Raw genomic sequence first — 23157 nt, forward strand, 5'->3', positions numbered from 1 at the left:
CAGAAATAATCTATTCAATTTAAAGAACTCTCAAAATATTTCAATAAAAATAGAACAAAACCAGTGAAACATAAATACAATAATAAGTTAAGAGCAGCTGCAGTCATTAGATCAGATTGGCAAATGACTTGTTAGCTAATCTTTTAAAGCTAGCATATTAGAGGTTTACACATCAGTGATACTTTTTAAAAGATTATCTCTGAAAGTTGAGATTGTGTCTAAAGTGTGCACTGACGAATGAATAAAACTGAGCTCGACATCAACCTAACAAAAGGAACATTTTTGCACCTTTTTCCAACTTACAGAGTCCGACATCACTTTGATTTACGTGGAAAATAAAGGTGCGGACCAGGGGTGGGCAAACTTTTTGACTCAGGAGCCTCATTGACTTAAAATTTGACAGACGGGCCGGAGTAGCACAAGATATGATACCTTTGAAAAAAAAAAAAAAAAACATTTGTTAACATTTAGCATTTAGCATTGTTAGCATTTGACTCATCTGACATTTGTTTGACATTTGCTTTGAAAATAAACCCAGCTTGGTTTTGAGGGCTCTGACGTTTGCTTGCATTTCACACACAAACCGTTTTTTTTTCCCTTGTAGCTTCACGTCCAGCTCATTCATGTGTGTCAGTATGTCCACAGTAAAGGCTAAATCACGAAGCCAATCTGTGTCATTCTCAAGTGTTCTCACATAGCTCCAAAAATGAAATCATCTCCTGTTTGAGCTCCAACAGTCATCGATCCAAACATTCAGTCATTCACCTCAAGTATGAATTATGTACCAATCTTTGGCGGGCCGGATTAAAAAGGCGAACGGGCCGGATGTGGCCCGCGGGCCGTAGTTTGCCCACCCCTGGAGCAGACAATGAAATAACAGGGAAAAAGTCCCACCATCAAAACTAATGGTGTCATACCATTGATCTTATTGCAATTTTGTATTAAAGCGATGAAAAACTTTAGGGCGGAAAAAAATACAATGAATTTCACCAGCTAATACGGCACCACTGGAATTATCACTGACATGTACAATGTCCATAAACATTTAATATCCAAATATCAATCCCCGGGGTGGTGCAGTAGGTAGGTAGCGCTTCCGTCTCACAGCAAGAAGGTTCCTGGTTGGATTCAAACAGGGGGGCTTTCCGTAAGGAGTGTGCACGTTTGCTCCCAAGTTCTCCAGTTTTCTTCCACAGCCCCAAAAAAACATTCACTGGAAACACTAATTTGCCTGGATGTGTGAATGAGAGTGTGAATGGTTACTTGATTCCATATGTGCCCCCCCCTGCGACACTGACTGCAGTATAAGTGGTAAAGATAATAAATGATGAATTAAATCAATTCACATTTTAATTCATATATTTCATATACATATATTTATGGGTCATTTTTGTCATGTTGGTTTCTACGGGTGACAAAATGTCAGAGGTTGTCCTCGTGAAAACGAGTTCAATGTTATAAACAAGTATAAAATAAATGTATTCCTTTTATTTGAAGCAGGCGAACACGCACGCGCGCACCCGCACGTACACGTGTGTACACACACACACACACACACACACACACACACACAAACATACACACATATACGCACACTCACACAGTCCCATGGACGTGATTTAACCATCCCCTGAAACTGTAGAAGGAAAAAAATAAAGGAAGTTTTCTAAAGCTTGTTTAAATACTTTCTCAGAATTTGACGGGGAGATTCCACGCAACCTGTCCTTCCGGTAACATCCAGTGACCTCTTTAATCATTTTTAAAGAATTATGGATTTTTGTCCTCCAATTTAAACGAAAGAATTTTTGATTTTTTTTTTCACTTTTTCCTTGATGACTTTTTTTGCCGTTTTTTTTTTTTTTTGCTGAATTGTGGGCTGCAAAACAAAGTAGCTGTGGGCTTTTTTAGTGGAAGAATTCCAATTTTAGAAATAATCATGCCCTTTCATGAGGTTGATGGGAATTTAAAAAAAAATATTTTAAACGTTTTTTCCACCAAAATCTTCTCATAGCAACTGGACATGATTTTCTTCCTTTAATTCCCCCCCTCCCAACTACTTCACTTCTAAACATCATTATTTTGACACTAAAAACAAACTCTCCCCCAAAAGTGTTTTGGTTTCTTTTATCCAATTTCCTCTGCCAATTTTCATTCTTTTCTTGAAGCAATTTTTCGAAATGCAGCTATTCTCTGAGCACGTCTGAAGTTTGAAATATAACACGGAAGTATTCATTTGTGCATCTCATCCAGCCGCCCTATTTCGAAATTGTCATCCGTGAGTCCATTTTGTTGTTGCCCGGAAGTTTGCTTGGATATTCTGCTGAGTTTCTCGGGCGAGCTCCCGTGTCGGCGTAGAGATGGGAGGGGAAACACAGCCTTTGCCAACAGCATCACATTTCTTTACTTAAAATTCTCCAGATCACTGACAGTTTGAAATCAAAAAGAACGAAAGAAAGAAAAAAATTTGTGTCAACAGTTATGAACAAGAAACTGTACATGTTCAGATGCTAAGAGTCTTTGCACATTTATAGCCACAGGTTCATGTTGTACTGGAGATCACATGGTTTATTTTCGATCTGTTTGGTAGATTTCGTCACCGTTCTGCTGGAGGACGTTTGAACCCACGCTGCCCCCCCTCCCCACACCTCCCCGCTCGGCTAAATAAAAAGAATAATGACAGCTTTAGTATATCATATCTATGGTACAAAATAAAAATCATTAGCAGCCGTGAGTATATGCTCTCCAATGTTAATAAACCGGAGCATGTGGAAAATACATGTCCTTAATGGTAATAAAAAAAAACCAAAAAAAACGAACAAATGTGAGAAGCAAATAATAAAAGACCCATTAAGACGCATAATAACCAGTGTAAGTGATTACAAAATAAATTCTAAGTATCCATAATGATGTAGCAATGCTGGATATAAATGAATATAGCAGAAAAATAGTTTTTGCTATGGGATGGAGGCAGAGGAGGGAGTGACGGGATATGCATTGGGGATGAGTCTGTCAGGGTGGGTGGCTTTTTTTCTTCTTTTTTTTTTTTTCTTCTTTTCTTTTATCAAGGGTTTGGGAGGAGGTTTCGGCGTCACTGGCAGAGTCCGGGACCCGCTCAGGGAGGAGGAGGAGGAGGATGAGGAGGAAGCCGGGGGGGGGTTGACAGGGCAGGGGGTGGCAGGTGGGTGGAGGGCGATCCGGGTTCCCTCTCTCCTCAGTCACCTCCTCATCGGTGGCCCCCGCCCGAAGCCTCGGCGTCAGCTCGCGGGACCCGGCGGGGCTGAGTGGATATGGCTCAGAGGAGACGCCAAAACACTTCGGAGGGTGTCTGAAGGGGGCGTGGCGGGGGCGGGGGCGGGGGGGGGTTATGTTGCATAGTGATCGAAGCTCCCCAGGTACTCCAGGGCGGCCCGGTAGCACAGCTGGTACTGGTCCTGGCGACATGGCAACAACAACAGGAAGTTCCATCAGTCGTAATAAATACCGTAATTTCCGGACTATTGAGCGCACCTTAATATAAGCCGCGCCGGCTAGCCGATCGCTATCTCGGGCTTCCTCCTGCCCACTAAAATCGTCAAAGTGCTCTTCTTCGGTGTCGGAGTTGAACAGACTCAGAATTTCCCGGTCATTTCATCGGCCCGATGTGACGGGGATAAACGTTTTAGCGGCGTGAAGCTCGTTAGCATCCCCCACCCAAAAAAGTCCATATATTAGCCGCATCGTTGTTTACGTGAAAAAAGTCGCGGGTTAACGTCCGGAAATTAGACGAAATTAGACGCTGACGATGTTCAGTAGTTCTGGACTATTTGAATAAAAAAATACACAACTCAATGAACTCCATGAATAAATTAATGTGAAAATAGTGCACCAGCTAAACGCTAACTAGATGTAGAGGTTGTTTGGGTAGTTTGTTGAGTAAAAGTACATGCGTGAAAGCAGATGTGTGTGGAACAGTGAGGCGCTGGGCTGTTACCTCTGTCTGCACCATGGCTGGCCTCTGAGTTCGGAGCATCTTCACGGTCTGAAAGAGGTCGACCACACCTTCGTACCTCATCCTCTCCAGGACAATGCTCAGGGTTATGAACACGCCGGTCCGGCCGACACCAGCACTGACGGGCACAAACGCACACACAGATATAAGTTTAGATATATCATGCTTTTGCACTGTTGGAACTTTTTGCAGTTGAACCTTTTCAGGTACTAGGCCATTGCTCTGTGCATTCGGAAAGAATAGTGACCAGGGACAAAGGACCTTTTTTTAGTCTCTACTCCAAGGCAAGGTCTTTTTACAGTTTCTTAGGAACTCATACCACACTTGTGTTTGGTGGAACCCATAAGCCATGCCCGTCATTAATACTTCTTGCGGACTTCGGAGTGGCATTTTTAGAAAACTATTGTGATCTCTGGTCAAAAAAATGGACATAGCTAGCGAGAAATGGACCGACAAAGAGGTCCAAACTCTCCTGATGGAACATAAAGATTTTGGCCAAACTAAGTAGAGCGGTAGCTAACAGCTGGGTTTTCCACACGGTGAAGAAACGCAAGGAGAGAATAAAAACACTGCCCATTTGAGAGTCCCTGGTTATTATTCCCGGAGTGCAGAACATGACATTCAAATATAAATTCCCTCTCCATCTTGTCATCTTCCTCTTCTTCTTGGTAGTTTGATTTTGAATGTGGCCCTCGTTGCAGATGCTCTCGTAGTCCTTCACTGACCGTGCAAATGCAAACCTGAAAGTTTCCCTTAGAGGAGGCTAGTTCCTAGAACCAAATTCTAGCTGGATAAGTCTTAGAACTGTTTTATCTGAAAGAGGCTAATATCAAACCATGCACGGAGGAGTTTCCAGCTGCAACATGCACTCTGAAACATTAGTTAGCATACCCACATTTAAATTCAAGCTGTTGTAGGAATTTCTCTGAGCCGGAGAGCGTGGAAGTTATGAAATGTGATATATATATCATATGGTGTGTGTTGTAGCATGTGCTTGATCTAGGGCAGGGGTCGGCAACCTTTAACACCCAAAGAGCCATTTGGACCCGGTTTCCATGGAAAAGAAAACACTGGGAGCTGCAAATAATTTTTGACGCCTAAAATAAAGGTACCATTGTATATATTGCTTTTAATTACCTTTACACTTTATATAAACAAGTGTGTAGTGAGTTGCTTATGAAATCCACAAAGTGCTTCGGGGAAAATTAAATTTTATTTACAGAATGAACACATTTTGAACATTTTAAGCATTGGGCTTTCAGAGCGTGTAGCATGGCCTTGACCGAAATTTCCTGAATTTTAAAAATAAATTGGGAAAAAAATCACTGTGTCAGTGAACAATAAAAAATAAATATTTGGAAAATATCTTCATAAATATTTATTTTACCTGGTTAATAGGACTTCTGAACTTCTGCACAAAGCATCTGCAAATCAGGACTATACCGGCTGGCGGGTATACTGGTTTCTGTGAGCATGACTTATTTTGAGCGGCGAAAAATAACACATATAATTTTATTTTCATATTTCAAAATCACAATAATCTTCCAACTTAGAACTAAAATTGAAAAAAGGAACTAACGCAAATAAAATACACTTCAATTAAATATTTATAATTTATTTTCCCGAGCCACTCGGCTTGTAAGGATGAAAGACCTGCGGGTTGCTGATCCCTGATCTAGGGCTATCTCACTACTAGATTGTACTGTTAATCAGAGCTAAACAGCGAACCACTCAAACAATTTGAATGTTTATGCATTTTTAGAGACTATATTTTAAATTCTATAAATTAATCAAATTTTGTTGCCTCAATGTCACCTGGGTCAGAGATGCTAGCTCTGTCGCTGTAAGCTTAGCACTAGTGTTGCGTTAGTGTATAGTTGTCAAACTCTGGCCCGCGGGCCAAATTTTGCCCGAACTGTAATTATAGCCATACTGAATGAATATTAGAGCTGGCCCCCCGGTATAGTTTACAGTGCATGTATCGCTAATTCTACAAATACCAGAATTTTCTGCTGGTGTTTTGGCACGAAAATCACAAGACCCATTAACGCCCTCTCCTCTGTGTACAGTAGTCATAGCGACCTTATGCTAATACTGGCACCCTGCTACTTAGGCAGAAAACATATTTTGCATGTGTGCAATATTATGTTATATATTGTATGGTATTAAACTATGCTCGTTCCGTATTTCGTTTTGAGGCAAAACTTGTTTGGGTTCATTGTTAAATCTGAAGGAAGATTTTTTTCAATAGATATCAATGTGGGCATACGACTTTGTCCCGGTTTTGAAATTTTGGCCCACAGTGTATTTGAGTTTGACACCTCTGCGTTAGTCAAACATACTGCAACCATGCTGTGGGTGAGCGCCCCCCACTGTCGGACTGATGCATTTACAATTTCTGAAAAACAACTGAAGTTGGGAGCTCTATTGGAATGGAAAAGAATGTTTAAATCAACATCTAGCGCTAAAAAAACAAAACAACAGATGGAGGATACTGAACATCGCTAACCAGCAGTTACCTGCTTATTCTGAGAATGGAAACACCCGCGGATGGTAAATCTTACCCAGTCAAATAATCGGATCATCTAGACCATTGTTATCCCTGACCTTCAAGATTTGTCATTTCATTGCAATCTGAATAAGGCTGTGTTGTCCAGATAAGGAAAAATCGGCTCCTGCCTTTACGCTTTCATCTGCCGCTTTTTTAATATGTCAAAATCTGAATCCCCCGCCCTCCGGGGCGAAAAACCTGTTTTGCGAGCCTCGGCGACGTCAGGGCCAGAACCTCTGGAGATAGCATCACTCAAGGACAGCTCAGCCCCGTGTTATCGTTCTCTGTTGTAAAACGAACTCGGGTGAAATGTCGGGGGGACATTTCTTTGAGAAGATCGGCGCGACTTCCCTTCTTTTCGGCCCACGCCGATTAAACGGCTCAAGTTACCGCACGCACCTGCAGTGCACAGTGATCGGTCCGTCCTGCCCGAACTGCTCCTTAGTTTTATGGACTTGGCCAATGAAGTCGATGAATCCCTCCCCGGTTTTTGGCACTCCCTGCTCCGGCCAGTCTGTGAACTGGAACTGCCTGATGGTCCTTGACTGACCGTCCTGCGGGGGCCAGAAGATACCGTTAGTATGTTCCCTGTCCGATGGAGCGGTGAGGTGTAACTTTGATTCTCACGCGCCGTCCAATTCCAAACCATCGGGGTTTTCCCTTTTTTCTGTTTGTCTCAATCTCTTATTTTGAAAGGAGACGCTCATCGGCACACAATTCCTCCTTTTCCCCCTCCCCCATCTCTTCATGTAAATTTAAAACGGTCGAATCAAAGGAAGAGAATACTCTCGTCCGTACTGGCGGATTTGCTCGATATCTTCAACTCCCAAAAGAAAAAAAACACTCTTTGATGCGCTGGAAAAGTCGGACACAACACGGATCGCAGGATAAATACAAGCGCAATTCCGTACATAAACTACCGAAGTTATTTCCTTTCTTTTTTTACAGGGTTGCAGATCTTGTATGGTGGATATTGGGTAAAAATTGAAAGTACATGACGCAGAACAGAGCAGGGCGGTAATTAGTTAGCTGATTGATAAAGTCAATTATAACCCTAATTTTTTCGCACAAGCTGCCAACAACAGGACAAGGTGATTCGTCACATGGCTGCAGGGGATCGGGTTCCCCTCCCGTTCCCCAAACCCTCCCGTCCGCGGTGGTTCCCTCCGCGGGCGCGGTGGTGGTTAGTTTGTGGAGGCGGGTGGCGTTCACCAGCAAACTCCCGTGCGTCTGCACTTTTGTGACCTATTTTACCTGCTGACTCACAACACTGCCCCCCCCCCCCCGCAAACTAAAAATACACACACACATTTGCAGGGAACGCGTTAATAGTATAGGCATCTTGATGTGTAACTCATTTTTAGAAAAAAAAAGCATACACGAGAAATGGAAATTGTATAAAATATTTGAATTTTGCATTGTTGTGCTACTTATTATCCACAATATGGGTACATAAGTGGTTGTGTATAAATAATATTATAATAGCGCCAAGTGGTAAAAATCCGTTCACAAATCATTTTCCTCAAAATACACGGGGGGAAAGGAGTTCAAGCTAATGTTAGCATGCTAGCGCAACACCTAATAACGTTGGAAAAGTGGTTACATTAAAAAAACAACAGTCTGAAGGTCAAGAACAATTGTGAGATGTTCATGGAAATTTCGGTGTTTATTTTCTCCAATACAAACTTTATGATTTGAGGTATTTTTACATTTATTTATTTTTTTCTCAATGTGATTTCTCCCAATAGCAAAAGCCAACACATGCTTTACGTGACAGGATTTCAGGGTGTTTTAGACTTTTCTTTCTTTTACTTCAAGCTTTCAGAACATCTTACAGCAAAAAACGCTTTATATAAATGCTATATGTAGCATTTACAATTTGATAGATTTATTTGATTCATGATTAGAGGTACTTTTGCATTTATTTATTTTTTCTCATTGTGATTTCTCCCGATAGCAAAAGCCAACACATGCTTTACGTGACAGGATTTCAGGGTGTTTTAGACTTTTCTTTCTTTTACATCAAGCTTTCAGAACATCTTACAGCAAAAAACACTACATAAATGCTGTAAGTAGCATTTTCAATTTTCTAGATTTACTTAAGAACATGAATAAATACATTTATTTATTTGTCCGGAGCATCATCCTGCCGGCGTCTTCACTCCGGCAGCCAAACATGCAGAGCAAGGGGAAATCTCTGCATGCAAGAGAAACGCTTCTTCGCCTTCTGAGCTTCAAAAATAGACCCTTAAGTGGCGCCGGTGTACTTTCCAATTAATGCAAGATGAGCGGACACCATTTCCCCGCCGCTACGTCACGCAACGGAAACGGCGAGGAGAACCTACCCGGGCGTCTGTCACTTTGAACTCCCTCAGGATGTACTGCGGCATGTTGTACTCGGCCATGGGATCCACCACAAAGTACTGGTACCGCGCTGAGCGCTCGGCGGGCCAGTACTGATGGCACTTCTCCTGGAGGACGAGAGGAGAGAGGCGTCAAGAACGTTTTGTACCCGAGATCCACCTCAGACTTGTTACCTGAAGCTGCATTTATAATCCGATATTGACGATAAAAATAGAATATTTACGGCGATTTAATTATCGCTTTTTCAAAAAGCTGGATTAGCCTGTTAGAAGGCAAAATTCTGGTCATGCGCCGGCGGCCCGCGTGCATCCTGCGCCGTCGGGAAAACAAACGGAGCTCATTCCGCAAGGCGGGCAAACACGGCAGCTTCATTAGTTTTCCCAACAGATAACCAGGGATCCGTTGCCGGTGCACAAACTGAGGGAAACGGGGGTCAACCATTTCCACGGTGATCACGAGTTGAGGTTGAGCTCAATCTAAATGAAAATAAGGCGGGTGCGGAAACCGCCCTCCCGGAAAACAAACGAAACGGCGACGGGTCAGTGCTGGGTCTCAGCCAGCTGTTTTTTCAATTTACACAAGAATTTATAACTCATACAATATAAGGTAAGTGACAGTAATACGTGCAGAAGTACTTTTGTCCCAAATCTACGCTATTTAGTGTTTGAAACTTATAAAATGTACATATTCCTTTCGGTAATTATTCAACCGAAGTTGAGAAAATTGAGCAGGTTGGTTCTACATCAGCATAGCAATGGCAAATAATCAAAACATGATTTTAGGAAAAGATAAAAAAAAATGACTAGATGAATAGAGGAAGAAATGTTATTAATGAAAAAAACTACTGCAACTGAAATTCTTGAAAAAGTAAAAAGTTGTAGTCATTATTATGGGCTAGGGGTGGGGTTACAGGAGGCTGTATTTTCTGATAGTGTGGGCAATTAAAATGACATTAGTGCAAAAATGTTTCTAAAGAAGTTATGTAATTGCAATTTAATGGTGTCAAAAACGCCAAACCGAGTGCATTTACCGTGAGTACAGTCGAGTACATGAAGTGGTACTAATGATATATTGTCACTACATTAAGCCTCCAGTTTTCACAGGCACTTCACGTAATTAATCATGAGAGCAAATCTGAAGTATCTCCTTTATCGGGATCGTCCGTCTCCGGGAAGTCACTCTAAGACGTCGCCAAAATGACACGCATCGTGGCGGACGGTGTGAAAATTTGAGGACGCGACGGGACGCGCTGTGTGACGGTGGCTGTTTATACCCGTCCCATCTCGCGGAGCTTGGTGAGCATGACCACGATGGTGGAGTTGTGCTCCCACAGCATCCTCCAGAAGTCCTCGGTGGTCTCGGCCAGCGGGCCCTGGGTCGCCATGTACGCCTTCTGCTGCCTGGAGAGTGAAAGGTGGGAGAGAGACATAATGTCTAATGTCCCGAGAGAACTACTCCTACCTTTTGTGACAAAATATTCATTAATTCCCCAATTTCAGACAGCTCATATGCCTGTTTCTTTGTATAACACATTGACAACAATAATATCGCAATTGGAAAAATCGCAATAAAAAAAAAAAAAAATTGGATTATTTTCCGCTTTCTCTAAATATCGTCACCCTCTTAAAATAATCATCGTTAATTTTTCTTTTTTTTTTTTCATTTTTCTTTTTTCAGATTTTTCAGGAAACGACCAGGAAGCAACCCGTAACACCCAAAGAGCAATTTGGACCCGGTTTCCTCGGAAAAGAAAACACCGGGAGCCGCAATTACTTTTTGATGTCTAAAATGAAAAAAAAAAGGTACCACTGTATATATTGCTTTTTATTACCTTTACACCTTGTATAAATAAGTGTGTAGTGTGTTGCTTCTGAAATTCACAAAGTATTACAGAGAAAATTAAATTTTATTTATGTAATGAACTAATTTTGAGCTTTGGGCTTTCAGAGCATTTAGCGGCGCCTTGACCTGAATTTTAAAAATAAATCGGGAAAAAAATCACTGTGTCAGTAAACAATAAAAAATAAATTTTTGCAAAATATCTTCATAAATATCTATTTTATCTGGTTTATGGGACTTCTGCTCCTGATCTTCTGCGCATCTGCAAGTCGGGACTTTACCGGCTAGCGGGTATACCGGCTTCCGCGAGTGTGACGTTATTTTGAGCGGCGAAAAATAATAAATATAATTTTATTTAATATTTCAAGATCACAATAATCTTCCAACTTAGAACTAAAAGTTAAAAAAATGAATTAACACAAATGAAATATACTTCAATTAAATATTTATATTTTGTTTTCCCAAGCCACTCGGAGCCGCAGTGTAAAGATGAAAGAGCCGCGGGTTGCCGACCCCTGACATAGGCAATTTCTACTAAAGGGGAAGAATGGCACAATCTGTTTCACTGAGGATGTAGGCAATTTTGCCAGAGGTGGTCAGCATCATGAGGAGATGATTTAGGAAAAAAAAAAAAAAAAAGTGAAAAAAATGACTTAGGCGATTATTTTAAGAGGGTGACGATATTTAAACAGTTTCGGTGCTTATAATTTTATTCCCCCCAACTTTTAACCACTGTTGACATTTGCCCGTGCCGAGCGTGTAAATGGGGAAATAAAAGAAACCAAGGAGGTGAAAATATATTAATATTAATGGAATATTTAATGCCCCGCTTCTGTCATATTTGCTAATTACTGGTTATCTAATCAAAGGTTTTTATTTGTAAACAGTGTGTATGCATGTATGTGTTTGTATCTATCATGTGAGATGACTATTTATTTATGGCTTCATTTAACAAAAAACTTTATTTGCTGATATCTTTCCTGGATTTCTCAAATGAATATTGTATAATATTTGTGATACAATATACTATATATATATGTATATATAAATATGAATTTCCATAGTTATTCACATATGAATAAATCAATGAAATATCAGATATGATGACAACCTTAATTTATTGGAGGCTGTTCTATTTGCATACATTATAAAAAAATAATAGCATAGTAAATTAAAAATAATAACATTAAAATGTTTCCCCAGCCCCGAGGAAAGAGTGTGTGCGTTGAGGTGGAATGTTTTAAACCTCTGGCTTGTAATTACTCTATTTTTACATTGTGTCTCGGTGCGTGCGCGCATGAGTTTATGTGTGTTTATGATTTTTTTTTAAATCTCAAATCTAAATAAAATGGTTCTTAATATTGCTGATCATAAATGCTATATGGCGTAAATGTCATTTATATGTCATAGTAGGGACAAATATGTCAACGTCTCATTGCTTCTAACTGGACATCAGAGGGTTAGGACTTTTAAATGTTAATTAATGATTTATGCTGTGATATTTAAACGCCTTTGCATCAGAACCGTGACAGATGCGCCCCCCCGTTTGATTCCCCCAGTTGCCGGAGGGGTTACATTTGCATGCCTGGCCACCAGGAGGCAGCACAGCAGCGTTTTGTGTGTTTATTTATGAAGTGCACCAGCACGACAACACCGAGGACGTCATCTGCCCACATCGGTGTGTGCTGGGCTGCGGGCTCTGCTTGCTCCAGCTCCCTTTACCTCCCTGCAAGAGCGGTGCGGCACACACACACACACACACACCACACACACACTGGATGTATGGCCGCATTTTGTCACTCAAATTATGTTGGCTTCACCTGCGGCTTGGGGCCGTGCTGCAAAATCAAATTTTTGAACATCGGGCTTTTTCATCATGATGGAGGCTTGTTTTGTAACCCCTGCCCATATTTGGCCTCCGAGCCCAACCGCTTGAAACCGGAGATGTGGATCGGCTCCCCCCCCCCCCCAAAAAATATAAGCAGCCTATTTAACGGCTGTTTTAAGAGCAGCCATAGCCAACCCCGTTGTTGGATCATCGACAACAACAAATATCATGTCTTAGTAATAAGGTACTGAGATCTCCAAAGTGCCCGAGGCAGCTCAGATTGCGGGCAGCATTTTCATTCTGACCCCCCCGATCCCACCACCTCCATTTAGCACTTATTTTTCAAACATTTTATTTATCTATTTTCGTGGCGAAGTATGCCGGACCGTCGTTCGGCGTTCAGCAGAGCAACTAAAAAGCATTTATCTAAATTTAGTCAATTTAGTCACTGCGCTTGAAATAATACAGACTTAATTAACACACGTTAACACAGAAATATTTAACAGTCATTATTTGGGACATTTAATGATTTATGAAATCCCAGGTCAAGTTTGTCCAACTGCATTTGCAAAGCTGATTTTATGAAAGGGGAAAAAAAAAACAAAAACAAAAACTGCGTTTATTCTCAGGACGGTCCTTCTGCCCGTCCCGTTGAAGACACTGAAAGTAATAACACTAATTGTTTTGGTAATTAAGTGCTGAACGTTAAAAAAAACCATTTATAGTCTACGCTGTTTATCCTGCGCAGCTAGCTGACGTCGGTCCAAGAGACGGAGTTTAACCCCATACCCGAATCTCACCGTTCACTCTCTTGATCACATCGTCAGACAATTCAGCCACTTTGAATCGGAGGGTTGTTTTACAGAAAGGGAGTAGGGGAGGCGAGGGGAAGAGCTTATTACCATATCATAGCGCTTATTACCATAATAGCGAGTCAGTCGGTTAGTAACATGGAGAAATGCATTAGATCGGCTCCTGTATCAAAACTAGGGAGCTTTAGGCTAAAAAGCTCTTATATAATTTAATTTATTCGTTAAAAACCCTGTCTAAGACCAGATATTTGCATTCGTCCATTTTTTTGTGGACTTTTTTTATGACCTTATCCTAAACAGGAAGGGTCAGGGGGAGGCTGATGTGGACGGCGGGCGAAAGGCGGAGTTTAACCTGGACGTGAGTTCGAACCGCCGACGCCGTGGTCACCGAGAAATTTAAATCCCGTCGTCATGAATAATTTATCATTCGGACCGGTCCTCCTGACGGCCAGCAGAACCGGGGAAAAGGATCCAGAAATAGGAAGAAAAAAAAAAAAAAAGCAAATATAGATTAAAATAAAGGCTGTTCAAACACCGCGCACCCTGAGGAACAAATCATAAGGGAAATAAGATATTGAAATAATCGCAGCCAGAACGCTCAGGACCACGGGACCCTGTTCTAGTTTCGTCTTTGACCTTTTGAGCGGTTACAAATCCCTGGCAGCGGGGCTGAGGGGCTGAGGGGCTCGGGGGCCGGGGAAGGAGTGGGTTGGGGGGGCGGGGTCACTTCGACCCTTAATTGCCGCAATCAAACCTCAACCTGTAGAAACAATAGCCAATCACGCGCGGGAACCGTATAATAGCGCCATTATCGACGCCGGCCATCGCACATGGTCATTTCTCATGGCGCGGCGGTCGGGATGCCGTTTTAATTCATCATCGCAATCATGCCTCCGACAAACACACACACCTTAATCTTTCCAAATCCATCTCGTGCACTTTAAAACCCGCGCTCGGAGCCCCGGCCTCCGGCACCTCCATTCACTCCTAATTACTGCAGGAGGAATTAGAAGGGAATTATAGGACAACCCAGCACCCCCTTCCCTCCGCGGTGTCCTCCCCAAGGTGGGTGGGGGGCCCGGGGGACTTCATTAGGAGCCAGATGCTAACACGCCCTCGCCGAAAGAGAGCGGTCTCTCTTCATTAGCCGCTGCCGTACTCTGATAGTCGTGTGAAAAATCTTTCAATTAGCCTTTAATTTTTAATAAGGAGGACGCCGGCCGGCTGCCCCCGATGCGGGCCACCACAAAAAGACAACATCTAATAGACCTTCGCGATCTTAATTTAGCTGCCACAGAGGGATGCGGTGAGGTACGGGGCGAGAGCGAAAAAAGAAAAACTGCCCTGCGAGCAAATTCAAGCCCAAAATAAATGAACCGCGACTGCAACCGCTGATCGGTTCGCCGTTGGCTTTTCAGGGAGTCCGATGATCAATATTGTTCCGTGAACTGGGATAACCGTCTGGTTTCTGGTTATTGGTAGTATTGATAAACATTTTTTGGACGGAGCGATGCCCCTAACTGAGTTTGGCCATGGTTTTGTGACATTACTAGTTGATTACCAGTTGATTACAACCTTTTGGTGCAGAAACCTGCAACTTCCAGCCGAAGCCTTCAGTCCAGTTTTAACAGAAAATCCCTATTTTGATCTAGCGCAGGGGTGTGAAACTCATTTTGGCCCGGGGGCCGCATGCGGCCTAATTCGATGTCAAGGGGGCCAGATCAGTAAAATCATTACCTAGAAGTAACACTAAGTCCAAATTTTTCCTTTGTAAAATGAGGTAAACAGGTAAATACTAAAAATCTTTATATGTCATGAACAGTTCCTCTAAAAAGTACATCACAAATATTAAAAATGAATATTAAAAAAGAATTGATGAAATTACAAAGTGACACCCTAAAAACATTGAGTTAAAAGAGAAAATATTGTGGGAAAATTTGCCACTAGAATTTATTAAAAAATTGTTTGGTAGCATCAATAAGGTATAATGTTTACAAGGCTATTCTGGTTATTAAATCTACCTTTTTAATTTTGCTGTTTTTTTTTTGCTATGGTTTTTTTTTTTTTTTTAGAAATAAGATAATTTTAACAATGTCACTAGACATTTTTTTAATAAAAAGTAATTTTGTTTTTCAAATTTTGAAGCAAAACGTACATTGCAAAGTTACTTTTTCATTTTTTCCTTACCCGTTTTTTTTAAACCCACTGTATAAAACCCCCAGATGAATGTGAGAAAAAAGTGCGGGCGGCACTGACACAAAGATTTGATTTCAGGCAGGGAGCCACAAAATATTGTTCAGAGGGCTGAAATTGGCCCACAAGTCTGACCCCTGCATTGTTTTAGTGTAAAGGAGGTGAACAGGTAAATTATAAAAATCTTTATTTGTAGTGAACTGTTCCTCAAAAAAAAAAATACATGGCGAATTAATATTAAAAATTCAAATTTAAAAAAAGAACTGATGAAATTACAGCCTGAAAATATTGAGTTAAAAGAGAAAACCTTGTCACTGTGAGAAAATTTGCCGGTAGAATTTATTAGAAAATGAAATTGATTGGTAGCATTTATAAGAGGAGGTATAATGTTTACAAGGCTAATGGTGGCTGTTCTGGTTATTGAATCAATCTTTTTAATTCCCATTTTCTTTTTTTTGCTATCATTTTTGTGTGTGTGTTTTTTTTTTTATGGAAATAAGAAAAGAATAGATCGTTTTAACAATGTCACTAGTCGTTTTTTCATCAAAAAGTCATTTTGTTTTCAAAAAATTTTGAATCAAAAAATTTTGAATCAAAAAATATATTGCAAAGTTAATTTTTCAGTTTTTTCTTGTCTGTTTTTTTTAAACCCACTGTATAAAAACCCCCAGTGAGAAAAATACGCGGGCCACACTAACACAAAGATCTGATTTCAGGCAGGAGGCCACAAAATATTGTTCCAAAGGGCTGCAATTGGCCTGCTGGCTGCGAGTCTTAGACTCCCAATCTAGCGGGTCATTGAGGCCCAAAGCTGCTAAAAGCTCTGTGTCAACAAAGCGAGTTACTTCCAGCCTTACGGATTTAAATTACAACATAAATATTGGGACTGATTAACGCAGTGATTTTCTTCTTTTCGGCTGCGATCGCTAAATAATTACACAATTGAGTTTGTTTTTTTTCCTAGTGGGCTGAGAGCGGATCCCTGAGGCACTCCAACCTTGTTGTCACACCCCATAGCACAACGCGTAACTGTCTTTCCGCTTTCATACGTGTTCTGCATCATACATCTATCATATTTGCAGATGACATTGTGACATTCAATGAGACCAGGGAGCAGGCGAGGTGAAAAAGAGGTTGTAAGTATGTTCTGGAAAGGAGAGGAATGAACATTAGCCGCAAAAAGGTGTGTGAATGAGAGGGACCCAGTTGGAGCAGTGAGGCTATCGGGAGTGGAGATGAGGAAGGCGGGGGATTTTAACTACTTAGGGTCAAAAGTCAAGAGCAGGGGTCGTCAAATTTTTTCCTGCGAGGGCCAAATAACTTTTCCCTACTCCGACGGGGGGCCGGGCCAGTTTGTAACAAAAAGTGTCTAAACCTAAACATTTATTGTTTCCCAGAAAGCCACGCATAACCAAAAATTACTTTCTGGGATCTTGACAGGAAAAAAAAAAAATCTGAAAATACATAATAACATTATTAATGACATAAATAACAATATTTATGAAATAAATAATTACCAAATAACCCTTTTCAAGTTTTTCACAGAAAAAAAATTTACTTGCTTGTATCAAATTCACTGTGAAACGCAGAAAACAAGCAGGTTATGAAACCCAACTGATACCAACACCTACCAAGTTAAATACCCTGCATTCTGAATCTATTTTTCTATTGAATTAGTCACAAAGTCACGATTACGGAATGAAAGAAAAATTCATAATGCATCTCTGGTTGTTGTTCAGGGGCCGGGCAAAATGTGGAGGCGGGTTTGGGGACCAGTAGTTTGGGGACCACTGGTCAAGAGCAATGGAGAGTGTGGAAAAAAGAGGTGAAGAGATGGAGAACCCGGTGAAAGGTCCAGAGTGAGAGACGACATATAGAAGATGGTGATGAGACCAGGCTGCAGGGGACGGACGGCGAAGATCTTGGTGGAAGGATGCTGAGGTTGGAGTCCAAGAGGAAGACTGAAGAGGTTTACGGCCGGAGCGAGAAAACCAAATTAGATATGAGAGAAGAGGATGCAAAAGAGGACTAGATGGAGGATTTGCTGTGGTGATCCCTGAAGGGAGCAGTCCAAGGGCTATGAAGATACACTTGAATAATAATAAATATCAAGGATATTTTTAATAAACAAAAGGTTGATTCCTCGTGTGGATCCTTGTCTATGTACTTACAGATATAGTTATAGTAATGAAGTAAATTAATGCATTGGTTATTTTGGCACACCCTGTTTGTTTTTTTCCCTGTAGGTTTCTTCCTTTTAATATCTTGAACACACACATACACACACACACACACACACGCGAGCTTGCGCTGAAATTAATTGCTCTTCATCCTGCTGCCGAGGAAACCTGTGTGACCATCACGCTGTGATTAATGTGCTGCCGAAAACAGACTCCTGACCGACAAACATATACAAAGCACGGTTTAGTTGCATCAGCTGCCAGGTGAAAAGACTGTGCGCCGCGTCGCCGTGGACGACGGGACATGACAAATGGGAGAGGCGCGAAAGCAAATCACAGAACCGGTGAGGCGTGCGGGAAAAGAAAATTCAGGGAACGGGGCGGCGAATGAAGAATCGAGAAGCGACAAATCAAATTACCTGAGGGTGTTTTAGAAAATATAACTGCAAACTGGAAATCTTGATGAAAAGAACAAGTGCCTTCAGGTCTTGGTTTGGTTTTTTTGTCACATTTGCATGGGAATTCATATTCACCTGTGTGACATCATTGTATGACATCACTGCGCAACATCTCTCCGCATCTCCACTGTATGACATCACCGTGAAGATCACTAAAATTCATGTGAGGCCCTTTTGTCAAAGCATAGTGACATCATCACTGTGTGACATCAGTGTGCAGCATCATCACGTGACATCATTCTGTGGCAACACATGGTAATGTGATATCGTGGTAATACAACCAGCCATGACATCATTATGCAAAAACACTGATATCATGGAGAGACGGGAAGGCTATATTCGCATCCAAAAACTTATTTTATATTTTTACATTCTATCCTCGTGACTGAAAGAAGGAATGAGTCGCAAAGTGAACATAAAACTGAGCTCACCCTTACCGCAGACTAGCATTCACCGTGCTAAGCTAAGTTCTTTGCTCCATATAGCATGTGCAAGTGTGCTTCCTTGTGCTTATATTGGAATCATTGCAAGCAGGTGGATCTGCTCCTAAAAAGCCTGTTTAATTCTTTATTTTCACAAAATTTACGAAAATAAATTTGTAAGCATTGTTGTTTCAGTGAAGTGGGTTTGTTGTGAGATTTCTGTGCCTCTTCCCGAGCAGCACGAGCCTCACTGACACTCCTCATCACCCAGGAAGGAAACTGCAGCTCTAACACCTTGGCAAAAAAAAAGTTTATATAAATACTTTAAAAACTCCAGTGTGCCCCAAGCATTTCCCCTAATTAGGTTTTTGGCCCTCCTGCTGAGATGCAATGAGCTTGCCTTGCTGCGTCCTGCCTCCCACACCGTGCTCGAGCAGACACGGCATACTTCCTGTCTGCCCTGGAAGTTCCTTCAGTCATGTCCAAATTGACTCATCAACATATTTTGTGTGTGTGTGTGTGTGTGTGTCCATACATGACGCACCAAAACCTGCCCTGCCAGTATACAGCAGATGATTATTAATATCATCGTCATCATGAGATGATATTATATATTAATAAGCGATAAGTAAACCTACTTATTACTTTTACTACAAGTTTAATGATGAAAAAAATTCAGTAATAATCGTATTCTCTGTATCCTCCTCTCTCACACCAACTTACTTCATATCCTCTCACTTGGTCCATAAATCTTCTCTTTGGTCTTGCTCAAGACCTCCTGCCTGGCAGCTCCAATTCCAGCGTCCGTCTACCAATATATTCACTATCCCTTCTCTGTAAATAACTCAAAAATCTCAGTCTGATTTTCATACATTGTATACATCATGTAATATAATGTATAATGTTGTATCACCCAATGTCAGCTGGGCTCAGCATACCCAGCGACCCTGAGTGCAGGAGGAAGATGGATAGATGGATGTTGTGCCACCCAATGTCAAAGCGGTAGATCATGGATGGATTGATAATACTCGATAATCTCAGTCTGGCTTCTCGGACCTTCTCTGCAAAAGATCTAACATGTGCCGTTCCTTTAGTTGACTCATTCCTGATCCAATCCATCCTGGTCTCTCCCAAAGAGAACATCAACATCCTTATCTCTGCAACCTCTAGTTCTGCCTCCTGCCTTTTCGTCATTGTAACAGTGTTTAGTCCATACAGCATTGCTGGTCTCACCATTATCTTGGTCACCTTTCCTTTCATTCTGGCCTTCTATCCCATAGTACCCCTGACACTTTTCTCCACCCATTCCAACCTGCTTGAACCATCTCTTCACCTCATTTTCCACACTCTCCGTTGCTCTGGACTGTTGACCCCAAGTACCTGAAATCCTCCAACTTCTTGATCTCCACTCCCTGTAGCCTCACCGATCCACTTGAGTTCACATACATATATTCTCTCTTGCTGCGACTAACTTTCATTCCTCTCCTTTCCAGAGTATACCTCCTCCTCTCTAGATTTTCCTTAACCTGTTCCCTGCTCCCACTACAGATCACGATGTCATCTGCAAACATCATGGTCCATGGAGATTCCTTTCTAACCTCATCTGCCTCGTCAGCCTGTCCATCACTACTGCAAACAAGAATGGGCTCAGAGCTGATCCCTGGTGGAGTCCCACCTCCAAATTGTACTTCTCTGTTACCCCTACAGCACACCGCACCACTGTCTCCCAGCCAGCATACATGTCCTGCACCAGTAAAACCAGGTTTAAGGCTATAGGTTAAAATCATATAATAGCTGAAATAATCATGTGGAGGATAAAAAAAAAGGTTACGAAGTTTGCATAAGACTATTATTAGTATCATCATCATCATCATCATCATCAACATCATCATTATTATCATTACTGTTATTATTGTTATAATTGTTATTTTATACTACAGTTGATATAATAATAATAACAAGAATAATTAAAATAATCTCTAGTGAGTGAAATATGAAAGGAAACTGATCTGGATACATTTTTGCAAGATGATGATGAGGAGGATAATGATGATTAGGATTAATCTTAATAACAATAATAATGATAATGATAAAAAATAATCCTGAATAATCAAATAAAATTGTAAAATAAAAACATAAATAAAAATATACCAACAAAGTAAAGTATAATGCATCTTAAGGTATTTTTTTTTCAAATTGGGAACGGTGATACCATCGCAAATAAAATGAATAAAAGAATACATAAATTTGAAGAATGGGACATTGATTTTTGTCTATTTCTGTTCTTAAAGCCTGCCTCTGCCCTTTGTTTTTTCAAAAACACTATCCATACAAACGAAGGAAGGAACAGGAGAGAATTAACAGGCCTGTCAATGAACCCAATTTGTTTTGACAACCGACACAACAAAAGAGTGTGTGTGTGTTTGTGCGAGCCTCTAATTTACAGCCGGGGGGAAAGGTCTACCTCAGTGCTCATTAGAGCTGCAGCCTCTCCACACGGGATCTCCATCCCTCAACCACCACTTCCACATTCCATCGTGCGTCCGCTGAAAACGCGTGGACTCGCCTGTATCCGTCAATGAAGCTGGCGTTGATGTAGTCGGAGCCCTCCACCCCTCTGATAGGCTGCAGACACACGCGGCTGGACTCGAAAGGCATGATGTTCACCAGGCGGTTCTTGAACTTGTTGCACGGCAGGTTGGCACTGATGAATCTTGAGGTATGTGCTTTGGAGTTGGCTAGCTTCTGCGGAGACAAGGCGGAGGACACATCTCAGGCCGGAGGTGGATTTTTTTTTTGCAGCTACGCCCACCGCCATCTACCCAGCGGCCCCCCTTTCAAGTGCTAATGCGGCTAGTGGATGTGGAGTGAAGTGTATGGGGAAGGTTATTAGAGGGCGCCGCACTTTCGCAGATGCATGAGGGTGATGCACCCTGAGCAGATCCCCTTTGTTCTCCGACTTCAAATAAACGTCTGACGCCGCGTGAAAACTCATCCTGAGGCCATAGAGTATAAAACTTTTATCAGTAACGTCCCAATCCGCTGTTTTTTTTTTTTGACAGGCCCTAATGTGATTTCTGTCCACAAGTGTCAACTTGAGGGGCGCTGAACATTTTTCATGGGGAGGATCAGAACCTAATTATGCCCGGTTTAGATTTACAGCCCTCAAGTCGCGTAATTCCAGTAGTGCAGGCCTTGCAACAACTGCTACCCTCCCCCCACCGCCAGCCACGTTAATTCACCAGGGTTCAGGTCAGATCATGGTGAGACCTTCCAGAACCTCCTCGGTTTCCCCTTCACTCTTCTACTCCTGCCATCGCCACCTGTCAGTGCAACCTCAGAAGTTAAGTTTCAGCAGCCAAACATTATCTCTTTTTTGTTTTGTTTCATTCAAAAGATGGTCACTGTTTGTCTGCTGGAATCTCATGGTGACGCTAAGCTAAGCTAAGCTAAGTTAAGCTAAGCTAAGCTGTAACATCTCAGTTAGTAGTTCTATCTTGATTGTTGTTGTGGCATTGAGTCAAAGGTTAAGGTCAAAGATCAACAATAAAACAACGCAGTTAAAATAAATACAAATAAATCTAATTCTATGCCGCTTAGTTAACCTTGATGGAATATTTAAAAAAACACAAGTTACAAAGAAAATACTTTTGAAAAAATTGGCGTATGGATTGGGCCTTGTTTTAAATTCAAAAACATTAGATTAGATTAGATTAGATGAAACAGGTATTCCAACTTCAGTGGCTCACTGAGACCCCTAGTGGCCAGAGCCAGGATTGTAAACTAACATAAGAATGATGGCTGAAAATACAAAAACAAACTAAAAAAGAAAAATTATTAGTCTATATCTTCAAATACACTTAAGGCTTGTATTTATATTTTATTTAAGAGGTTTCGGAGTGATAAAAGTCATAAATTAAGTGAAATCAAAATATTCTATTTCACTCCATAACATTCTGAAACTTTTATCATTTCACGATGTTTCCTGCGGAGAGTGGGAGTCACGCCCCCACCCACCCCCTGGCGTGCGCGCCTGCGTGCACGCCGCAATGTTCAAACTGCACCTCAGGGTCTCCGTAGTGATTTTAGACCCTTTATCAGTAATTCATCCATCCTTTCCTTTGATTTCGCCTTCTCCGGGCACTGCGGATAAAATGTAGCCACGGCGGTTGGAATCACAACATAAAAGTTTAAATTTCTTTTCAATCCTCTCTAGAAGAAGGGGGAGATATCATATAACTACATTTCACATAATAAACTCCTTCAGATATTTATATGTGGAATCCAGTAGCCCTAAAGGGAAAGTATAAAGAGTTGTGTTATATATCCATATTTACTGTATTTTTTTTTCTGGAAAACAGGTGAAAAAGACCTTCTTTTCTTTTTTCATTCGATAAATGGCTCTTTTTTATTTTCATGACTTGAAAGTAATAATGGAATATTTTTTCAATAGCAGTAGCTCTCTATATCACAGCTTGTTGTTCCTTGTTTCGGTTGTTATTCATGACGATGTATCTCATAT

At 41.3% G+C, this 23157-nt stretch overlaps 1 protein-coding gene across 10 annotated transcripts in view; it reads right to left on the reverse strand.

Annotated features, from left to right (window-relative positions):
* Positions 1 to 3270: 3270 nt before the first annotated feature.
* The window catches only part of ptprfa (protein tyrosine phosphatase receptor type Fa), a 316636-nt gene continuing 296749 nt past the window's right edge, over positions 3271 to 23157 (reverse strand). For all 10 annotated transcript variants that reach the window (XM_086146258.1, XM_086146275.1, XM_086146249.1 and 7 more), the window contains 6 exons: positions 21202 to 21380; positions 10177 to 10303; positions 8885 to 9010; positions 6939 to 7093; positions 3971 to 4106; positions 3271 to 3431 (listed from right to left, as the gene is read on the reverse strand). In XM_086146258.1, the coding sequence (XP_086002384.1) occupies positions 3363 to 3431; positions 3971 to 4106; positions 6939 to 7093; positions 8885 to 9010; positions 10177 to 10303; positions 21202 to 21380 (792 nt within the window). In that variant the 3' untranslated portion in view covers positions 3271 to 3362. The remainder of the gene's footprint in view (positions 3432 to 3970; positions 4107 to 6938; positions 7094 to 8884; positions 9011 to 10176; positions 10304 to 21201; positions 21381 to 23157) is intronic.

Source organism: Fistularia commersonii, chromosome 1, assembly GCF_037954325.1.
Source record: "Fistularia commersonii isolate RoL2024-O1a breed Wild chromosome 1, RoL_Fcom_v1.0, whole genome shotgun sequence".
NCBI classification, from domain to species: domain Eukaryota; kingdom Metazoa; phylum Chordata; class Actinopteri; order Syngnathiformes; family Fistulariidae; genus Fistularia; species Fistularia commersonii.